The sequence below is a fragment of the Callorhinchus milii genome, unplaced genomic scaffold (genome assembly GCF_018977255.1).
Source record: "Callorhinchus milii isolate IMCB2004 unplaced genomic scaffold, IMCB_Cmil_1.0 Scaffold24, whole genome shotgun sequence".
In the NCBI taxonomy this organism is placed as follows: Eukaryota; Metazoa; Chordata; class Chondrichthyes; order Chimaeriformes; family Callorhinchidae; genus Callorhinchus; species Callorhinchus milii.
In genome coordinates this window covers 1,879,092-1,898,841 of record NW_024704765.1, presented here as the reverse complement: position 1 = coordinate 1,898,841, position 19,750 = coordinate 1,879,092, and the positions used below count along the sequence as shown (strand labels likewise).

General features: G+C 40.6%; 1 protein-coding gene across 1 annotated transcript in view; it reads right to left on the bottom strand.

The window, feature by feature from the left end:
* Positions 1 to 19,750, bottom strand: part of mtor (mechanistic target of rapamycin kinase) — a 178,275-nt gene that overhangs the window by 62,209 nt on the left and 96,316 nt on the right. Inside the window, exon 29 of the mRNA XM_007897779.2 lies at positions 2,585 to 2,660. Within this exon, the coding sequence (XP_007895970.1) occupies positions 2,585 to 2,660 (76 nt within the window). The remainder of the gene's footprint in view (positions 1 to 2,584; positions 2,661 to 19,750) is intronic.

The following is a 19,750-nucleotide window of genomic DNA, read 5'->3' as shown; positions in this document are numbered from 1 at the left end:
AAACGTTAACTCATTTTCCTCTCTCCATAGATGCTGCCTGACCCACTGTGAAATTGTCAAAGGTGTTTGCAGTGCAAATTCACAACCACACTGGATAAAGCAACTCAAGGTGCAGTGGTCATTTCCTTTTGAGCACTGGGAGAAATGGGTTTTAAAAGACACATCAGTCAGCACACCGGAATCCTTAAGTCAGTGGTAGCCAAGCTTTTTGGTCGGGAGAACAATATGAATTTTCTTGATTGAATATTTCTTGATTTTTGGGACAAACAAAGGAAACCTGAAAACACACTATCTATTGAACATGGATGTACCGAAAGCAAATGTTTTGGGGGGGGTGGGGAGTGCTAGGGGAATGTTCGGTGGGGGAAGGGAAATGTTTGGGGGAGGGACCCCACGAGGGAGGAGCCTCGCTTTTTGACAGCCCTACAGGTCCCAGTTTGGCCGTCAGTACTTTTAAGTAAACGAGAAACTGGATTCCTTACACAAACACAGGCAAGATAATCTTATTGCTGAACGGCTGATCTGCTACAAGCAACGAGAAACCTGAAAGCCTGTTGGACTTAGCTGAAAGGCCGTCAAATAACAATTTAAAAATGTGCAGGACCTTGGAAGTTTCTTTAATTCAGTCTAATTTAGAAAATTTGGAGGAAGAGGTCCTTTTTAAAAACTGTGGACCAGAAACAGCTTTCTAATTAATACCGTACTGAATTGACGAACTTTCCAAATTTCTGTATATTTTTTAATTGTAAAACAGCAGTCTTAAGCCATTTCAGGTCTCATTTATCCATTTTTTAAAATTCCTTGCAGTACATTCAAAACAAATCTCCCTCTTTATCTCAGATTTTCTGTATTGCAGGTTTATATACTGGAGCCCAAACTGCTAAATTTGGAGGTAAATCTTACTCTGCATTTATGAGTTTCTGTGTGGCATTGGTCTGTGCAATTGGCTGCTGCATTCGCCCACAAAAATAGTCACTTCGCTTTACAGAATGTCCAGTGAAGTGCTTTGAGACGTCCTGAAGGGAAAGGCGCTATACCCACATACAAGTATTATTATTATTCTCTAACTATCTACTGAACCAGCTGCAGTTTGCAAAATGAATTTCTTTGTAATTATAAGCTAGCAATCCAGCTAAAGATGTCACTTTTTCCAGCTTTTTTTCTTCCTACACAGAATGTCTTAAATCGTATTGCTCTAAGATTGGCACTTCTGTCAACTTATACCACTGATTTGGTCTGAGCACTCACTTAAACATCCGAGCCCTTAAGAAATTTTCCGAGAAGCAGATGTCTCTCTCATCATCATGCGTAATGATGTGCTGTAATACGGAGTGTCTGATTTTTTTTATGAGGAGAAATTGGAATCAGAGCAGAAGCAGAGAGTCATAGTTCTTTTCTCATGCCCTGGAGAAACTACTCTTCTAATCCTGTGTTATTCAAGGCTACAGTCCAAAAATACCAGGAATCTTAAAGGGTTTTTTTTACTTTCAGTTGAAATAACCAGAATGTCCTTTTGGGATGAAACTTTCCACAGCATATGATTGCAAAAACCTATTCAAGGAATTGATCTGTTTTTAAGAGAGTTTGGACAAATAGCGTTTAGCACAGCTACTTGCACAAACTGCAATGTTCTTTCAGTCCTCAATTGTTGATGAAATCTTTCCATGCTTTACATGTCAATTTTGTCAAAATTTGTGAGGTTTAAAAAAAAATTTTCTCATAAAATTCCCAAAAGTAACAATTCAACCAATGAGAATATGCTGATTTTCCCACTGGAACTAATTCCAATTTCCTCCTCTTTCCACATATCCTTTTATATTATTGCTCTTCAACTACGCAGTCGAGTCCTTTTAAAATGCTGCCACGTCATGGCATCAATATCACTTGTTGCAAAGCAGTCTATCCGCTAATAATAACCCTCTATGTGAAAAAGCTTTATTTTGTGGGCAAAATGTGGCGGCCAATTGACCACAGTAGCGACCCACAAACAGTCGTGGGTTGAGTGACCAAATTATTACTATTATTTTTTGAAGGGATTACTACCCTCAGAAAAACGATTTACCAATTGACTAACAACTGGGTTCTTACTTACTGCTAGGTAAACAGGCGTGTGGAGTAAGGAACTTTCCCTGCCCGGGAATAAAGCCCAGGTTGTCTCAATTGTGAGGCGAGTGCTCTAACCACTACACTACAGTGCTCCACGATACATCAAGATGGGAGCATTGGAAAGCACTGATATCTCTGTTTACTCTGGAATACAGAATTCCTCATTTCTCTTCTTTGCGGTGCTTGAGAAATATATGAACATTACTTGATTTCGCCAAAGAAACACAAGTGGTCCACTGTCAACGGGTGACGATAAACTCCTCCAAGATAAGTGCCAGTAAGTCTGTCCAAGTACCGCCAACAGGCTAATTAATCATTTTTTCACAAGTGCTCTAAGTGTATTAGCGAGCTGCTGCTGGAGCTGAGATTAGAATGAGTGGAGCAGCTCTGTTCAAAGACGGACAATCGCAGGTGCTGTTGGCTTTGTGTTTCTCACTTGGCTATTGCAGATTACTAGCAGAGTGAGTGGCAAACTCACCAGCTCCCCAAAGTGTTTCATGGCATATTCCAGCACACCAGCGGCTGCCTCGGGCTGCTGAAGCTTGTTGTTGATGCTGCGAATAGAATGAGAACATTTAGTATAGTGCAACCCACTCCCTGACACAAGTATATAATGCAATCTACATTTAGCTTTGTGTCAGGAGACTGATGCTACTAATAATAATAATCCTTGCATTTGGCTATAGCTCCTTATCGTGTCTTCGAGACGTCTCAAAAGCACTTCACAGGATACACTGTAAAGTGAGATGACTGTATTTTTTGTGGGCGAAAGGTGGCAGCCAATGGCACACAGCAGCATCCCATAAACAGTCGTGGATTGAGTGACCACATTATTATTATTTTTTAAAAATTTAAGGATTACAGTCTTTTTTGATTACAGTCAGAAAAGTGAAAGGTGTAGGTGGGCAGTATATTACAATATTTGCTTTCAGTAGTTGGAGCGAGAAGAGAGTAAGAGGGAGAGAGCACAAGTGAGAGTGCAACTCAGTAGCTGTCCCTGAGCCCAGTAATTAACAGCACTGTGGTTTAGTGCTGTGCTAAATGGATGATCTCAGTCTTGCTGCTGTTGGGTGTTGCTGAGTAAATCCAATCAATGATCCACATGCGAGAAGGAAAAGTTGGAAGGTGAGAATTCCCTCATACACCTCAACTTCACAACAAACCAACTGCTCAGCCAAAATGTCAAACTCTTACTTTAAGAATGAGTAGAATTATTAGCTATTTTAAATTCATCGAGATTAAACAATGTTTCCAAAGCACTTCGGTCTTAATGATGTAAACAAACCATTCATTTCCACAACGTGTAAATGTTTTCCTTAAAATATAAGATGTTGTTAATGACAACACACAAATAAGAATACTATGTTTTTACAGCACCTTATCAGATAGAGCACCTTGTAATGCTCCAAGACTTTATCGTGTGTGAAGGGTGCTCTATAAATACAAGTTTTTAGCACCATTGTCTCAAAGCACTTTACTGTCAAGTGTTGTGTTTTTGTTCTTTTAAGCAAATGTGACAACCATTTTGCATTCTGCAAATTCTCACAAATAGCCACGAGGTAAATGATTGATCGACACTGTTGGCCAGAGAAACTCCCTTCTCTTTTCCAATAACGTCATGGGATCTACAAATATTCAACCAAATAGAAACACAGGTTCTCAGTATAATGCAGTCGTATGCAAAATTCAAATTCAAGATCCTCATCCTCACCTACAAGGCCATTCCCGGCCTCGCTCCCTCCTACCTCTCCGACCTACTATCCCCCTACTTACCTGCCCGTACCCTCCGTTTCCTCTGGCTCCGGTCTGCTCCACATCCCCCGCCCCAACCGCCCTACCATCGGTGGCCTTCAGCCTCTCAGCCCCGAGGCTCTGGAACTCTATCCCCCAGTGCCTTCGCCGCTTCCTCCCTCTCCTCCTTCAAGGCCGGTCTCAAGACCTTTCTCTTTGACCTTCAGCCTTCAGCTCCTCTCTCGACTCTCTACCCCCTCCTCACTCCCTCCCTTCCCTCCCCTCACCCTGACCATTTCCCCCCTCCTCGCTCCCTCCCCTCACCCTGACCATTTCCCCCCAATGCTCGGGTCCTGAACCAACTGTCCAGCGCTTTGGGACATCCTCCCGACGTGAAAGGCGCTTTATAAATTGAATCTTGTTGTTGTTGTTGCAAAAGATAGTATTTCTAATAAAATTGAGGTCATATTTATTTGCAAAAAACATTTTTGAAACGTGCTATACAGAGAGCTATAAATATGCAAGTTCTGACTTTAATCCATTGAACATTTTGGATTTTATATCCCCACTAACACAAACCTTGTTATATTTTTATTGATCACGGTATGCATTGAGAGGAAATGGTGCTGATTGATACAACTGTATCGCAGCTATTGTGAACAGTGGGATTGAACATAAGGCGACAATTGCTATATAGTCCTTAACTAGAGATCTCTGCTTATCCAGTGATAAGGATTATGTGCCGCTATTTTTTTTCTTTCTGAATGTAATTGTGGAATTATTATAGCCAGAAGCAGGCCATTTGCCCCATCAGATCTACTCTGGTGTTGTTCTCTTTATGAGACAATCTAATCCTACCCTCCTGCTCACTCCCCACCCCCTTTAATGTTCCCCCTCTTCAAGAATATATTTAAAACTCCTTTAAAAAAATTAGTAGATTCCATTCAAGTTGGGAGCAAAGAATATACTGGAGAGTTTAATAATGTTTCTGATACGGTCATAAAACATTCTCACATGATGCATCACCTCATTCCCCCAAGGATGAAAACAAGATGGAAAAGCTCACAGCACATCCTGCAATAAACTACTATTTTAGGCGTATCCTAATGCATTTTATAAATGTGTGCTCAATGTTTCCTTTCAGACCAACTAAACCTGTTCTTCAATTTTTTTTCTGTGATAAGATCTGTTGGTTTTCCACTTATTATCGTTGCAACATGAAGGTATTGCCCAAGGAGTTGCCATTCCAGGGAGCGCTGTTCAGAGTAAATGGGCAGCTTTATGGAACAGGATGTTTCTGTTTTGTTGAAATCATTTACGTTTTTCTAAATCCCGGGAGAAAACCACCATGTAAAACCTACGTGAAAGAAAACACAGCCCTGACACAGTTCATTCCTGTTAAGTTAATAACTTGTTTCCTTGTCTGATCGCTTAGAATTGAGTCATAGAAAAGAGCAACAAAGCCATTCCAAACCATTCACGTCACACAAAACTTCAAGCCAGTTTCAATCAGACTGTTACATTTCATTTCATTCAAGCTATCCAGTTCTCAGCGGTGTTTTCCTCCACATGAGATATTCGGTCCAACCCACTCTCCTGCTCACTACCATATCTTTATTAATCCTGTTTTCAAGCATAGGTTTAATTAGTTGAAAGTGGCCAATCCCATGAGGTACAAAAGGAAGACTCTTTCTCTTTCTCTCTCTCTTTTCCCTTTCCTTTTTATCACATCTTTTAAGTTCACGTCCCATCTCTGTCCCTACACACTCACTTCTTTCTCACACCTTCCCTACTCACTCCTCTCCCCTCTCCATTTCCTCTCAGTCAATCCTCTGTGGTGATCTCATCAGTCTGGTTCCTCAGCCACTCAGGTCTGCAGTACAGTAAGATAATATATACACTTACATATCGCTGGAAGTACTCCAAGAGTACTGCTGATAGCAAACTAATGAGCCTGGTTCATCAGCAGACTTGGAAGGACAGATCAGTCATTGGTGGCAGGGATTCTACCTGCTAAGCTTCTGCTAACACTGCAAGTCAAAGCCCTAGCGGGCAAGGTGGTGCTAACTGCACAAGCAGCAGGAAGCTTGCAAGAATGCACTTTCAATGGAAAACTATACGATTTTAGCTGGTTAAACCCCAACAGTACTCCAACACACATCTCCAAGCCTTGGACCTTATCAACCTTAACCTAATACTCTATGGAATTAGGTAAGATGGGTGCAACATTCTCCAGGAGAGAGGATTCTTTCCATTCTAGACATAGCGAAATTTCTATCCATAGGTGGCAATACATAATCTGTCAGGTTTGAATAGTCAATGACAGGTGACTCGTGACAGTGACAGGTTTCCACAAATCAGACACCCGGCTGACCCTTTGAGCCTTTCTGCCATTCAATGAGATCATGGCTGATCTGTACCTCTAATCCTGTCAAATCCAATTTCCCACTACCCTGACCTACCAAAATCTATCAACCTCACTCTTGAAGTGTGGATGGATCCAGCATCCACAGCCTTTTGGGGGAGAGAATTCCAGATTTCTACCACTCTTTAAGTGAAAAAATGCTCCTGATTTCACTCTTAAATGGCCTGGTTCTAATTTTAAGACTATTCCCCCTCGTCTTGGATTCCCCCACCAGAGGAAATAACTTCTCTGCATCTACCCTCTCAAATCCCTTTATCATCTTAAATACCTCAATCAAATCACCCCTCAACCTTCTAAACTCGAGGGAATACCATGCAAGTTTACACAGCCTTTCCTCGTAACTTAACCCTTTAAGGTCTGGTAACATTCTAGTGAACCTGTGCTTTACCCTCTCCAGGGACAATATATCTTTCCAGCGATGCGGTGCCCAAAAGTGAACGCAGTCTCCAGATGGGGTCTGACTAACCCTCTATACAGCTGAAGCATCATTTCTTCCCCTTTGTATTCCTTGAGATAAAGGTCAACATTCCATTCACCTTTTTGATTACTTTTTGCACCTGGGAATCAGTTTTTAGTGATTTGTGCATATGGACACCCAAATCTCTTTGCTCCTCCACGGTTCTTAGTCTCTCCCCATTAATAAAATATTCTGCTTCACCTTTTTTTGATTCATAGTGGATGAGCTTGCACTTCCCTCCACTGAACTCCATTTGCCGGGGGAGACGCAATTCAGGTGTGGAGCATCTTCCTATCACTGCAGTGTTACGGTGAGTCCCACTGCTACTTTTGGCTAGGATTCCCCGCTGCCGCTCTCCTGGTCAGACCCAAGGCACAGTGTGACACCTCCCAGGCCACCAAGGTGACAAGGTGCTCGCCTTTGGCTCGGATCTAGTGTTGGCCTGGTTCAGGTATGTGTGGTATTGTATTCAGACACTCAGATGCTCAGTCACTCTCCCACTACAGTACATAACAGTTTTACACTTTATTATTCTAAGAATATCAGACTCCTCCCCACGTGAAAGGTGCTATGTAAATACAATTTGTTGTTGTTATTATTACTGACAGCAAAAGGCCAAATCTGAACCGGGTTTAGTGGCCCTAACAAGATTATACAGATTTTTAAAAGAATCTATGGACTCTGCTTGAACAATTAATTTGCTGCAGTAAATTTCATTTTCCAGCCACCGTCTGGGTAAAGAATTTTTTTCTAACCACCTCAACTCAGATTATCACATACAGTATCTCCCACCACAGCCCAACTCGGCCTGCAGACACAGAGTAAGGTCTTCCAGAGAGGAATTAATCCACCATCTTAAGCCACAGTACTTTGCTGAGCTGCCAACAATTTGAATTTTCAGACTTTGTAAAGAGAGCCCGAAAACAAATAAGAAAAATTGCAACTTGATCAAGTAGATATGCATTATATAACGTTCTTTCAATAGACTTTACTGGAGTAGCTCAATAACCTGTCGATCATGATCACGAATCCTTCAAGTGTTGATGAGAACCAACTCTATCGGTAGCTTTAGCAGCCCTGATACCCTCTCACCTCCAATAATAATATGACTTTGCAAACACTCAAGTCGGTTGCCTAACTATCATTGCAAAGGATTGTCTATTCCCCATTTAGTTTGGTAAACATTTAAAATGAATGCAAGCTTCACTTAGAGTCTGGAGTCTGGGCACATCTGGATTCCAGCTGCCTACTATTACCGGGTGAGTCCCTCCAGATGTAATGGGACATCAAAAATGTTGCACATTATAAAACAGGGCTACAACAAAACATTTTCCAGTCAACTTGCTTGAACTTCACTTCTTTCAGGTCAACCACTATTTGTTACCCAAATGAGCTTTACTCTTTCAATCGTTCAGGCGTTTTACAGAAAGAAGTGATTTAAAGTTAAAGTTTCCATCAAAGAATAGGTTCCACTCAGAGGACTAAGAATTTGCACTCTTATTACATTTGATGTCAACCCCAAAACCTTTTCTGTGGTAAGTTGTGATGAGATAAATGGGCCTTCTCGTTTAAGACGGCCTGAGTGTAGTGTATAGGGATACCTTATTTTCACTGGTGGACATGTCAGTAAAGAGCAGACACACATTTAAGATGATCATAAAAAGAATTAAAGGGGAGATCAGAAAAAAACTACAAGAGTAGTTGAAACTCTAGGACACTACCCAGCGTGAAGGATGCTATATAAATGGTTGTTGTTCTTGTTGTTGAAGCAAAGCTTTTCAAAACTGATAAGATAGAGTCGCAGCAACATACAGCGCAGATGAAGTCCATTCAGCCTATCATGTGCTTTTTCAAGAGTAAACCTTTCAGTCCCATTTACCTACACCCCTGGAGTTTACTCCTTTTTAGGTATATATTTAGTTCCCTTTTGAAAGCTAATACAGATTCTGCCTCAACCACTGCTCCCGTCAGGGCATTCCACATAATAATGATAATAATCCTTGCATTTGATATAGTGCCTTATCATGTGTTCTAGATGTCTCAAAGAGCTTCAAAGAATATACTGTAAAGTGAATTAACTGTATATTTGTGGGCGAAACGCAGCAGCCAATTGCGCAAAGCAGCATCCCACAAACAGTCGTGGATTGAAATGACCAAGTTATTATTGGTTTTTTTCTTGAGGGATTATTATTAGGCGTGTGGAGTAAGGAAACTTGCCCAAGGTTTCACCCCGCCAGGAATTGAATCCAGGTCTCTCGCTTGAGAGGAGAGTGCTGTAACCATTGAGCTACAGGACATCCTGACTACTCGGTGTGTGGAAGATTTCTTCAAATCTCCCCATTTGCTAACTGTCTTAAATTGATGCCCTCGAGTCACTAACTCACCGACCAATGTAAAACGCTTGAAAGAGAAGAATATAGGTGAGAGTGAGCGGGTCAGTGGGATTAGATTACGTGATTTATATGGAGGGAAACACCAATGTTGACTTGGTGGGCCGAATGGCTGTAAGGTTCAGGAAATAGAATTTCCTGTTGTGGAATTTACACAATTGTTCACCTTTAGCTTATTTGTTCCAAGTCATTTCTGTAGATTCTTATAAAATTTTCTAAGCTTTTAATGCCTTTGTAGGCAACCGTGGAAGCCGTTTGGCACACAGCAAACTCCCCAAAACACCCATAAGACAAATGGCCAAGTTATCTGGAAGATTGGCAAGGACACTTGGAGATACCCCCTTTAATAATAAACAATAATAACCCCTACATTGGGTGTAATACCTTTCACTTCGGAGGACACACCAAGCTTCTCTTTTAAGTAGTGCCAATGACAGATGGCACCTCGATAGGGCATTGTTTCCCTGTAAGAGGGAATATTATCCACAAAGTGTCTTGATGCCAACCACAGAAAAGTGATCCTAACTTTAGGCCAATCTCCAAATCCTGTTCTCTATACTGTGGTATTTAAAGTAACTACATAATGTAATTTAATAATTTAATACATCTTATCACAATAAATCACCTCAAAGCATTTCACATAGTGACTTACTGCTTTGAAGATTTATGTATGGCGCTAATCTGTACCAGAAACATCCCACACACACACACAATACACCCAAACACGCACAGGGTTTTGAAAGGACTGTTTTTCAGATGAATTTAGTTGAAGGAGGATCGAATATTGGCGAGGAATAGCATCATCTTGAAATTCAATTCAAAACTGAGATTGCTCAGTATTGAGCATGATAAATGTTTTGCCGTGAAGCCACGTGTGCCGGGAAAAAGCCTCAGACACACTGAAGCAATCTTTCAGCCGTGAAACGGCAACATCTATTGTTCATTGTTCCAGCAGCGGCTGCTTACCGCAAATGCAAAACATTGCCTCAAGTGCAATTCAATACATTTGATCTCTCAGAACATTGGGGGGGAGGGAGGGAGAGAAAGAGAGAGACGGAGAAAGGATCATGTAATGTGATAATTGTCACTGCAAAAAAAACGCAGTTAAAATTAATTCTGAAAGTCTGTTCTGAAAATACAGTTTAGGGAGTGAACCTAGAACCAGGGTGTCAAACTGGTCAAATAGTGCTCTTGTTTCTGAGTCAGAAGATTGTAGGTTCAAGCCCCACATTGAGACTTGGAACTCCCATAATCTAAGCTATCCCTCCAGTGCAGTGCTGGGGATGTGCTGCATTGTGATAGGTGCTGTCCTTTGGATGAAACGTTAAACGAAAGTCCTGTCTGCCTGTTCAGGTAGATTTTAGTCTGCACGGCGCTACTTGCAAAGAGACGGGAGCTTCTCCAGGGTGCTAGTCAACAATCAACAACAGCAACAATATATAAATATATATGGCACCCCTCACACAGGGGAACGTCCCAGAGTGACCCCAAAATAAAAATTGGTCATTCATTTTGGCTGTTTGTGGAACATTTGGTTTGCGCAATTGGTTTCCGTATTTGCCCACAAAACCCAATCACACAAAGGCATATGCTGTGAAGGGCTTTGGGATGTCCTCCTGATGTGAAAGTTGCTTTCCCAATGTAAGGATTATTATTGATAACAATGATTATTAAATTCCGATTAAACAAACCACTTTGTCCGTTCCATACAGTTACAGTTAAAGCTCATCTCAAAATGTATCGCACAATCACACATATTTCACAAATGATTTTCCTGTTAAAGGATTGAAACTTCTTTTCTCCCATTCAGAAACTTTCAAACTTCTCATTTTGCTTCTTCTGTCATTTGCCTGGATATATAGGCAAGGACAGTGCAGACAAAAACACCCTCATAATCAAAATTTCTGTAGTCGGAAAATAAAATAACTAAGTCAACTTCAGCCACGATTAAAGATCCGAAACACTGCAACATCTAGCCAGAGACAATAAATTGAGTTCTCTCACAGCACATACATGATGTGCCAAAGACAAATGTTATGTCTTTATAAATGAATGAACTTAAAATCAGATTAAATTTGAATGGGCTGCAGTTTGGAGTGTTTCCTCCAGTATTGGCCACCTCATGACAGAGAGGAAATCAGATATAGGGAGGGTAGAGTTGACACTAACCATGCGGTTACCAAGTACGTGGGATTGCAGTCAGTTGGAGAGATTTGAAGTAGAGAAGGCCTATTAGGAATGTTATAGAGATTTTCAAAATTATCATTATTTTAATGGTATGAATAGAGAGAGAATTTCTACTGATCAGTAATAAGAAGGTTTACGTTTAGAGATGAACACAGAAGACAAAAGGGGGGCTGAGAAGAATTTTCTTTTACTCAAGGAGAGTGGAATGAGCATAAATAACTGTTGAAGATGAGTGCATAAAATTTAAAAGAAAATTACAGAAAGCCAATTGCACACAGCAACTCACAGTATCCCACAGGCAGGCGTGGATCGAGTGACAAAATTATTTTTTAAGGGATTATCACACCCGGAAAGCGATCCGACAATCAACTAACAACCGGGATCCTATTTACTGCTCGGTAAATAGTGGTGTGTGGAGTAAAGAAACTCTTTGCCCGGGCTGAGAATCAAACCCAGATCCTCTTGCTTATGAGTGCGCTAACCATTGAGCTACAGGTCTCCACATGAGAAAAAGTAAAAGCATGTGAGGAAAAAGTAGGGAATGGGTATACAGCAAATCACTCCAGTAGGGAGCGAGCACCAGCACAGACCTGGTGGTCATAGTGGCCTTTTGTAAACTTACCGTAAAATCTAAACTCCAGGACTGTGCTGGTGATAAGACAGACTGTAACCCAAACCTTTTAACCCATTGAAAGACAGGCAATAGACCATCCGCAACTCTACCCCTCCTCAATCACACACAGACAGAGACGCCAGTTATGTAATTATAGATCATGTTGTGCAAAAGTCTAGACAACTATAGCTTGAGCAGTGCTGTAGGGAGGAGATATTGAAAGGAATGTCTTTAAATTCCCATCTAAACAACTTCCATCTAAATATAGTGAGTGGCAAACAGTAAATCTCAATTATAGATCATCATCCACACTCTACCCAGCATTAGACGACTTGTTAAACTTTTACTGGTATAACCTTTAGACTCATTTATATTTGGGCTTCTTTCTCCCCTTACATCCCTAAAGTAAGATTAAGATCTTTCAGAATGACAGTAAAGACGTCTAGTTTGAAAGACAAAGTGAGGTGGTGAACTGAACTGTCCCCAACAGGACTCGTCCACTCTTCATTTAACAAAGTGTTGGAAACAGTGTTAAATTATTCCCCGAGTGAAAAAATACAGCTGTTTATTGTCAGAGAATCTCATTCTTACAGCACGTTAATAGGTCTGGTAAATTTCATGAAGTAAAAATTATAATCAGTACAGATGTTTGCGAATGATGCAAACAAATGGATCAAACCTACTGTGCCAAGAGAATTGCTACAGTTCCCCATTGCTGGGCCTCGAAGGAGAGAAACACACATAAAATTGAAGCCCCCTTGCAGACTTTCCCTGTATGGTTTGGAAAACTGAATAGAGGGGATCTGAGAGTAGACATTCATCCTCAGACACAGACAGAGCAAGTGAACAAGACCATCCAGAGATTGGGGAATTTGGGGGGGGAGAGAAGAGATATCTTACAATGTTGGAAGCTTAACTCAAAACAATGCAAGCTAATAAGAATAGATCAGTGCACAAAACAGCCCTTTTTTGGCTTAGTCAGCAGGACTCTCGCCTCTGGGTCACAACGTTGTTGGTTTGGGATTTGAACTCGAAGCCGAGGCTGACACTCCAGTGCAGCACTGGGAAGCACTGCTTTGCTGGAGGTGCCATCATTCGAATGCTACATGAAACTGAGATCCCACCTTCCTGTTTAAATGGAAGCACTATTAGAAAAGAGAATGGAGTTTCTCCCAGTGTTGTGCCAATAACATTCCAAATTAATCGGGCCTTTATTTCACGTCTGTTCGTGGAATGTTGCAAAACGAACAGAAGTCTGTTTTGTGCGTAGTCACATTTGCCTACAAAACACACTTGACCGTAGTTACTGAGAATGTTGAGACGTTTCGATATGAGGAAACGCTATAAAAAATAAGTTTTCTCCCCGTCTCTCTCCTTCCCCTCTCAATGTCTTTCTATCACGACATTATTCCTTGACATGACTTATCAATGATTGTACATATGTACTGAGATAAATTGCGTTCAAACTTCTCCATCTGTTTTGTTGATGTAATGTTGATACTGTAGCTGAGATCATACATAGAGGATTACATTTTTAGCTATTGTGAATCTCTTGTATATATATCTGGGGTCTGGGCATATGGAACAGTATATTAAAGATGTCATGCACAATTACATTTCTTACAATGCAAGCATGCGCAGCCAAAAGGAACTGTCTGCACTTCTAATTAGTTATTCAATAGTCAAAAACACAAGGCAATAAAAACTAGGCTTTAAAGCAGGTTTGTACTTATTATGTTGCTGTGCGAGATAGCTATACTAATACCTTTCAAACCAAGTGGAAAAGCCATCCAACAAGACGTCAAATTATTATTAGATAATCAGACGATGGGAGAGGTGAAATTTTTTTTTCAGCCTTTTCAACAGTTGCTGACAAAACATGCTACGTTTTGCCTCCAGTTGGTGAAAGATCAATGTTTTTTTCTCATGTTCCAAAGAGGAAACCAGATGTCTGTGTCTTGCCCCTGGTTTTATCGGCTACAGACAGGCTCTGGTCTGGTCTGGTCTCGCAGTCCAGCATGCTGCAACACAGCTCCACGCATACACTTCCAGCCCATACTTAGAATTTACCATTTTCTACACATCGGTTTCCAAATCATACATTATAAAAAAAATCAAATACTTTTAAAATCGGTAACAGAGTGTGAAATTTAAAATCACCCATTTGGAGGGAAAGTAGCATTTTATTGGCACAAAAGCTTGTAAACGTAGAATAAGGTGCTCTGCATTTCAGCCTCAAGCACATTCAATCCTTTTGTCTGGGGGAGGGGAAGAAAGTTATCCCTGCTACAGTGATTAGGTAGATATCTCCAGTGGGGGTGTCAGCGCAGACACAATAACAGAATAGCGTAAATGTTCTATAGTTTTACATGTGGCTGTAAACACGGCCACCGATGGGGAAGTGGAGGGGATGAGGGGCAGGCAGAGGAAGGCTGTGGCTAGTGGATTTGAAAGTGAGAGTGAGGATTTTGAAATTGATCCACTGTACCAGATGGAGCCAGAGAGGTCTGACAGGAACTGGGGTGATGGAGGTGCTGAGCCTGATACAAGCGGCAGAGTTTTGCATTCGTTTTGGACCTCGGTTATACGGGGAGACTAGCCAGAAGTGCATTGGAAAAAATCAAACTTACATTTGATAAAATACCTGATCATGTCATCAAGCCATTTCAAAGGGCTTCCAAGATTTACTGTAAAGTGCAGTGTGACTACGGTCAAGTATAGTATATTTGTAGGCAAATATGCAATCGATTTGCACAAAGCAATGTGCCACAAACAGTTATGAATTGAATGACCGATTTTATCTGGGGATTGTTGTCCAAGACACCGGGAAGGAGAAATTACCTTAAACAAAACACAAAATACTGAGGATACTGGAAATCTAAAACAAAAGTTCTGCCGAAGGGTCGTGGACCCGAAACGTTGACTCACTTTCCTTTCTCCATAGTTGTTGCCTGTCCTGCTGAGTGTTCCCAGCGACTACTATTTTTGTTTTCAGAGAAATTCCCTTCCCTTTTCGAATAGTGCCGTGGCATCTGTGATAAAGCGCAACTTTCCTCAATGGCAACCATCAATGGAAAAGCCATCCAACAAGATGTCTCACATATGACATATTCAATTGCAATCCCCTACGGTGTCCTGAGGCTATTCTTAAACTGCCGTCCACTCAAATATTTCCTCCCAGGTCTTACCAAAATTTAAAATAATAATAATCCTTGCATTTGATATATTATCATGTCTTTGCCACTTAGTCTCAAAGTGCTTCACAGAATATATTGTAAAGTTAATTTACTGTATATTTTGTGGGCGAAAACAATCATGGGTTGAATATCCAAATTATTTTTTTTGGAAGGATTGCTCCCTTATTCCCTTTGCCGGAAAAACGATCTGCCAATTGACTAATACCCGGATTCCTACTTACTGCTAGGTAAACAGAGACGTGTGGAGTAAGGAAACTGGCCTAACGTTTCGCCCTGCCAGGAATCGAACCCAGGTCTCTCGCTTGCGAGGCGAGTGCTCTAACCACTGAGCTACAGGACTCCACAAAGTACAAAATCCCCTCAATATTTCTGCTATTCCTCTTGAACTCCATTTTGTGGAGTGGTACCATCTCTCCATTCCTGGACTTTGTCAAGTCAGTCGCTGACTGAGCTTACAGAGATTCGCTGAGTGACTCTCTCTCACAATTTCTCCCAAGTAACAAAACCAAGAGTGTGCAAATCAGAAGTGCATGGTTCAGATTTCTCCAGTGGCCGCAATGATTTAGGACAATTCTGCTTTTGTCCTACCTTGAATCAAATTAGTATGTAACACATTACTGCAATTATATTGCCTTTTTTAGACAAGTTGTTTTTGTGTAAAAACTTTGGACCTGTGGGCTAATAGGAGTGGTTGGAGTGAAAGGGAACTTGGAATTAGCTACAGGAATCTCTCCAGCGGGTTAGTTTTAAACGCAAGTTTAGATTGAATGGTTACAGATGCCAGACAAAAATCGGCAGGTTTCCAGTTAAGCTTTGCTGGATTCTGAAAGGACCATACAATTTTATTATAAAATGCCTTCATACGGAACGTATTATCAGTAAAAATATTTTTCTGATACAAAAGCCATCAGCAGCTCAACCCTCATCAAAAACAGAATTTGGATTTAATTTTGGCTTCAGACTTGAAACCTTCCTCAGTGACAATCTTTTGCACAAAAAATAAAAGTGAGAAAAAAAACAAGCTTCTGTAAAATTTGCATCTGTTTCCTTTCATTCAAACCATACAGAAAAGTGTCAAAAACAGCTGTATTTTTCACAAAACGTTTTAGGAAAAACTATTTAACTTTTCCAACCTGCCCTCTCTCATCATTCAACAAACCTTAGCTGTTTCATGTCTCCATCCCTATCATAGGGCATTTAGCCATTCTGCCCCACTCTCTGTAATTGTATCCCGAAGTCCTTCTGACTCGCCCCCTCCATTACCTCCTTTACCTCCATCTTAAGACCCTCCAGTTCAAAGTCCTTCTCAAGACCTACCTCCTTGATCACACTTTCTGTCACCTTTACCTCCTCATCCCCGTTTATCTCCCATTCCCAACTTGGGTACCCAGCATTGCTAAGTGCTTTGTGGGATTCTACCAATGTGAGAAAACTGGTATTGTAAATTGCATTGTATTTCTTAAAAATGAATGATGAACGCAATTATCAAAAGACAATATTCCCTCACACTTATCAAAGCTTTTGAATTATTATACAAAAGAAACATTTTGGTTTCAGGGTCCAAATACCAATTGAGATTGGTGTAATAGACTATTATATTTCTAAAAATAAAGACCATTCTTCCACATAGATGCAGAAACAAAAATAATTAAAATAGATTTTTTTCTAAAATTCTCTGTAAATTTAGGAATTATGAAATGGAATGAGAACATACAAGGCGACTGGTTGAGCACAGATTCCGCTATGGATCCACGCTTACAGGAATTCGGGGAAAAACAGAATTCCTGCACTACAACTGATTGCCTTCTGGGTTGATGTCACTGAACACTACACTGCTGATCTCGCTGCCGATGTGACAGTGTGAAGCTCTGACATCAGCGTGGCTTCTTGTTGAGGTGCAGAAAGTGGTTTCAGTGGTGTTTCTTGGGTATAACCCGTATGCATTCAACATGTGATGTATGTGGTCACTTAACAACCTGGCAGTGGGACCAGCAGCCATTTTTTTTGCAGACATCTTCCAAAGTTTCTCAAATTTTTTGAGGATCTGAGACCCCGTGTTACACTGGGTTCACCCCAGATAGTGCGTACTTTATGAAGTGCATCATATCTCCCAAACAACAGTTTTCTGTTTGATTTGTATAATCTTAAGCACGGTGATGGATTTCTGTATGTCAGACATCTGGGCGACCCAAAAAAAGTAAAAGTTAAATCTTGAATTATTTTTGGATCGGGTACAAAAGTATGCGATCCCAATTCCCAAAAATTCAAACCAAAGCATGAATGACAGGTCGTTAGTTACCACTAGCAGTAAACCTCCCCATTTATATGACCACTTTCATGTAAACTAAATGTCTCAAAACTGTTTATAGAATAGAATTAATTAAGTGAACTCTGTTATGATGGCAAACGCATAGCTAATCCGTGCCAGCAACGTCTTACAAAAATAAGTCAAGAGTGCATTCACAATCAGTGACAGCAATAGATTTCAAACCCACTCAAACCTATTTTAAAGGATAGCACGCCTTAAACTAAGTTATAGTTTTAAGCCAAAAGGAGCAACTCTCCATCTGAATGTGTAAAGCCTGGTAGGTCCAGCCCTTTGGGACGTCCTCCTGACACGAAAGGTACTATATGGATGCAATTTGTTGTTAGATCTGGTTTTTGAAGGTTTATGTCAGCTTTGCTCAGTTGGTAGCGCTCTCGTCCTCTGGTCAGGTTCGGCATTGACGCTCCATATCTGGTCCTGAGTCACCCATTCAAACCCTTGTTTGCGGGAATCTTCTGTGTGTAAAATAGCTGCTTTATTTGCCTTCAAAAAGTCATTGAAAGTGACCATGATTAATGCAAAGCACTGAAGAGATGTTTTGACACTGAAATTTTATTTCAACTTAATTTCAACACAACGTTTAAATCATGAAGGAGAACAGGGTGAACTGGATAGAAAGGCCACATCACTGTATTTAGATTATACTGGGCATATCAATTAAAATAATTCTTGGACAAAAATATATACATCAACAGCCTTTGATTTTGAGAAAACTGAAGAGAAAACTGGTTTTGATTTTTTTTTGACTCAATGCCTTTAACTACAGAGACTAGTGAAACACGGACGAGAATCCTACTCTGATTAGCAAAAAGGCCTGAGGAGTAAGAAATCCGAACCAAACAAAATAAACTCTTGCATGTTACAAAAGTATTAGGGCTCAACAAGCATAACTGTATGGGAACCAAAAATGGATAAGTGGGGAATGATGTGCAGTAGCAGAGTCCATTCTGCTAAACTCCACATTTTTATTTCCCATTTGCAGTTCGAAACGGGACCTTCTTATTTTTGGCTCAAGCCAACTACACGCTCACCTTGGCTACTTGTCCAAGTAGCTACTGGCAGCTATGGTCACTGATGATGTACTGAGTAAAGAAAACAACATCATCCTGGGCTCTCTCTTTCTCACTCTTATTTGCAGGCACGCACAGTTTGTAAACAAATTAGTCTTCCTATCTGCACAGTTGCAGATAGTAAGAGAAGAGCACAGTCAGTGAGCTTATACAATCGGAATGTTAGCCAAGACCTGGAGGTGTCCAGGGGAAGGACGAGCAGAACGGAAAGGAAGAAAGCCGCACCCTGCAGATGTTCACTATAATCAAAGGCTACATTTTCGCTTCCAGCTACAAAAAACATACTGCGCTTTCAAACTCTGGTTCCAATTATATAACTAAATCAAACTACTAAATTGGAAACTGTTTACTTTCATTTAAGTCTTTCAAAAATCATTCCATTTTATAGCTGAAGCTGTAAATGCCATGACAAAACCATTTAGTATTGAATGCATAGCCCTGCCATTTACTGCATCACCCTGGTGGGATTTGGATTGGATCCTTTCAACATTATTGTGTAACTTATTGCTGCCGGACTTTAATAAAGCATTACCAAGCTGTGTGTATTTTACCTATTCAGTGCACTCAACTCAAAATGTTCTTTGTAGTGAGAGCCAACTGCAGATTCCTGCCATTTCAAAAGTATTAGTAGTATTTCAAGGAAAAGAGAAGTGTGTGCCAATCGCTGCTTTGGGTGAGTGGCTGGGAAGAGTTTGTCCATCATTTCTCTCCTCCACGTACCAACAGGAAGAAAAATGTAACAAAGAACTTATATTTTTATAGTGCTTCATCCAATTGTTTTTATACCACCTTAAGCACTGAAATGTTTCAAAGTACCTCACAATAATTATTATTAAATGTGGGCTATGTATTTTTGTAGGAAAATACAACAGCTATTCTACACAGAACAATAGTCCCACAAACAGTCAGGAGGTGAATATTCAACTACTCTGGATGTTTGTTGGCCAGAACAACAACAACTTACATTTATTCAGTGCCTTTTACGTGGGGAGGACATCCCAAGGTACTAGACAGTCAGGGATTTGCACCCAAATCAGGGTTTTGAACTCGAAAACTGGGAAAAATTCATTTCTCTTTTAAAATAGTGCTATGAGTTCTTCAACATCCATCTTATAACAATGTGAGCAGTCCTCGGACTAATATTTTATCCAAAGGACATCACCTCCCCTTTCTCAATCCCAGTTATAGGAACATAGGAACAGGAGTAGGCCATTCAGCCCCTCAAGCCTGTTCACCATTCTTCAAGAT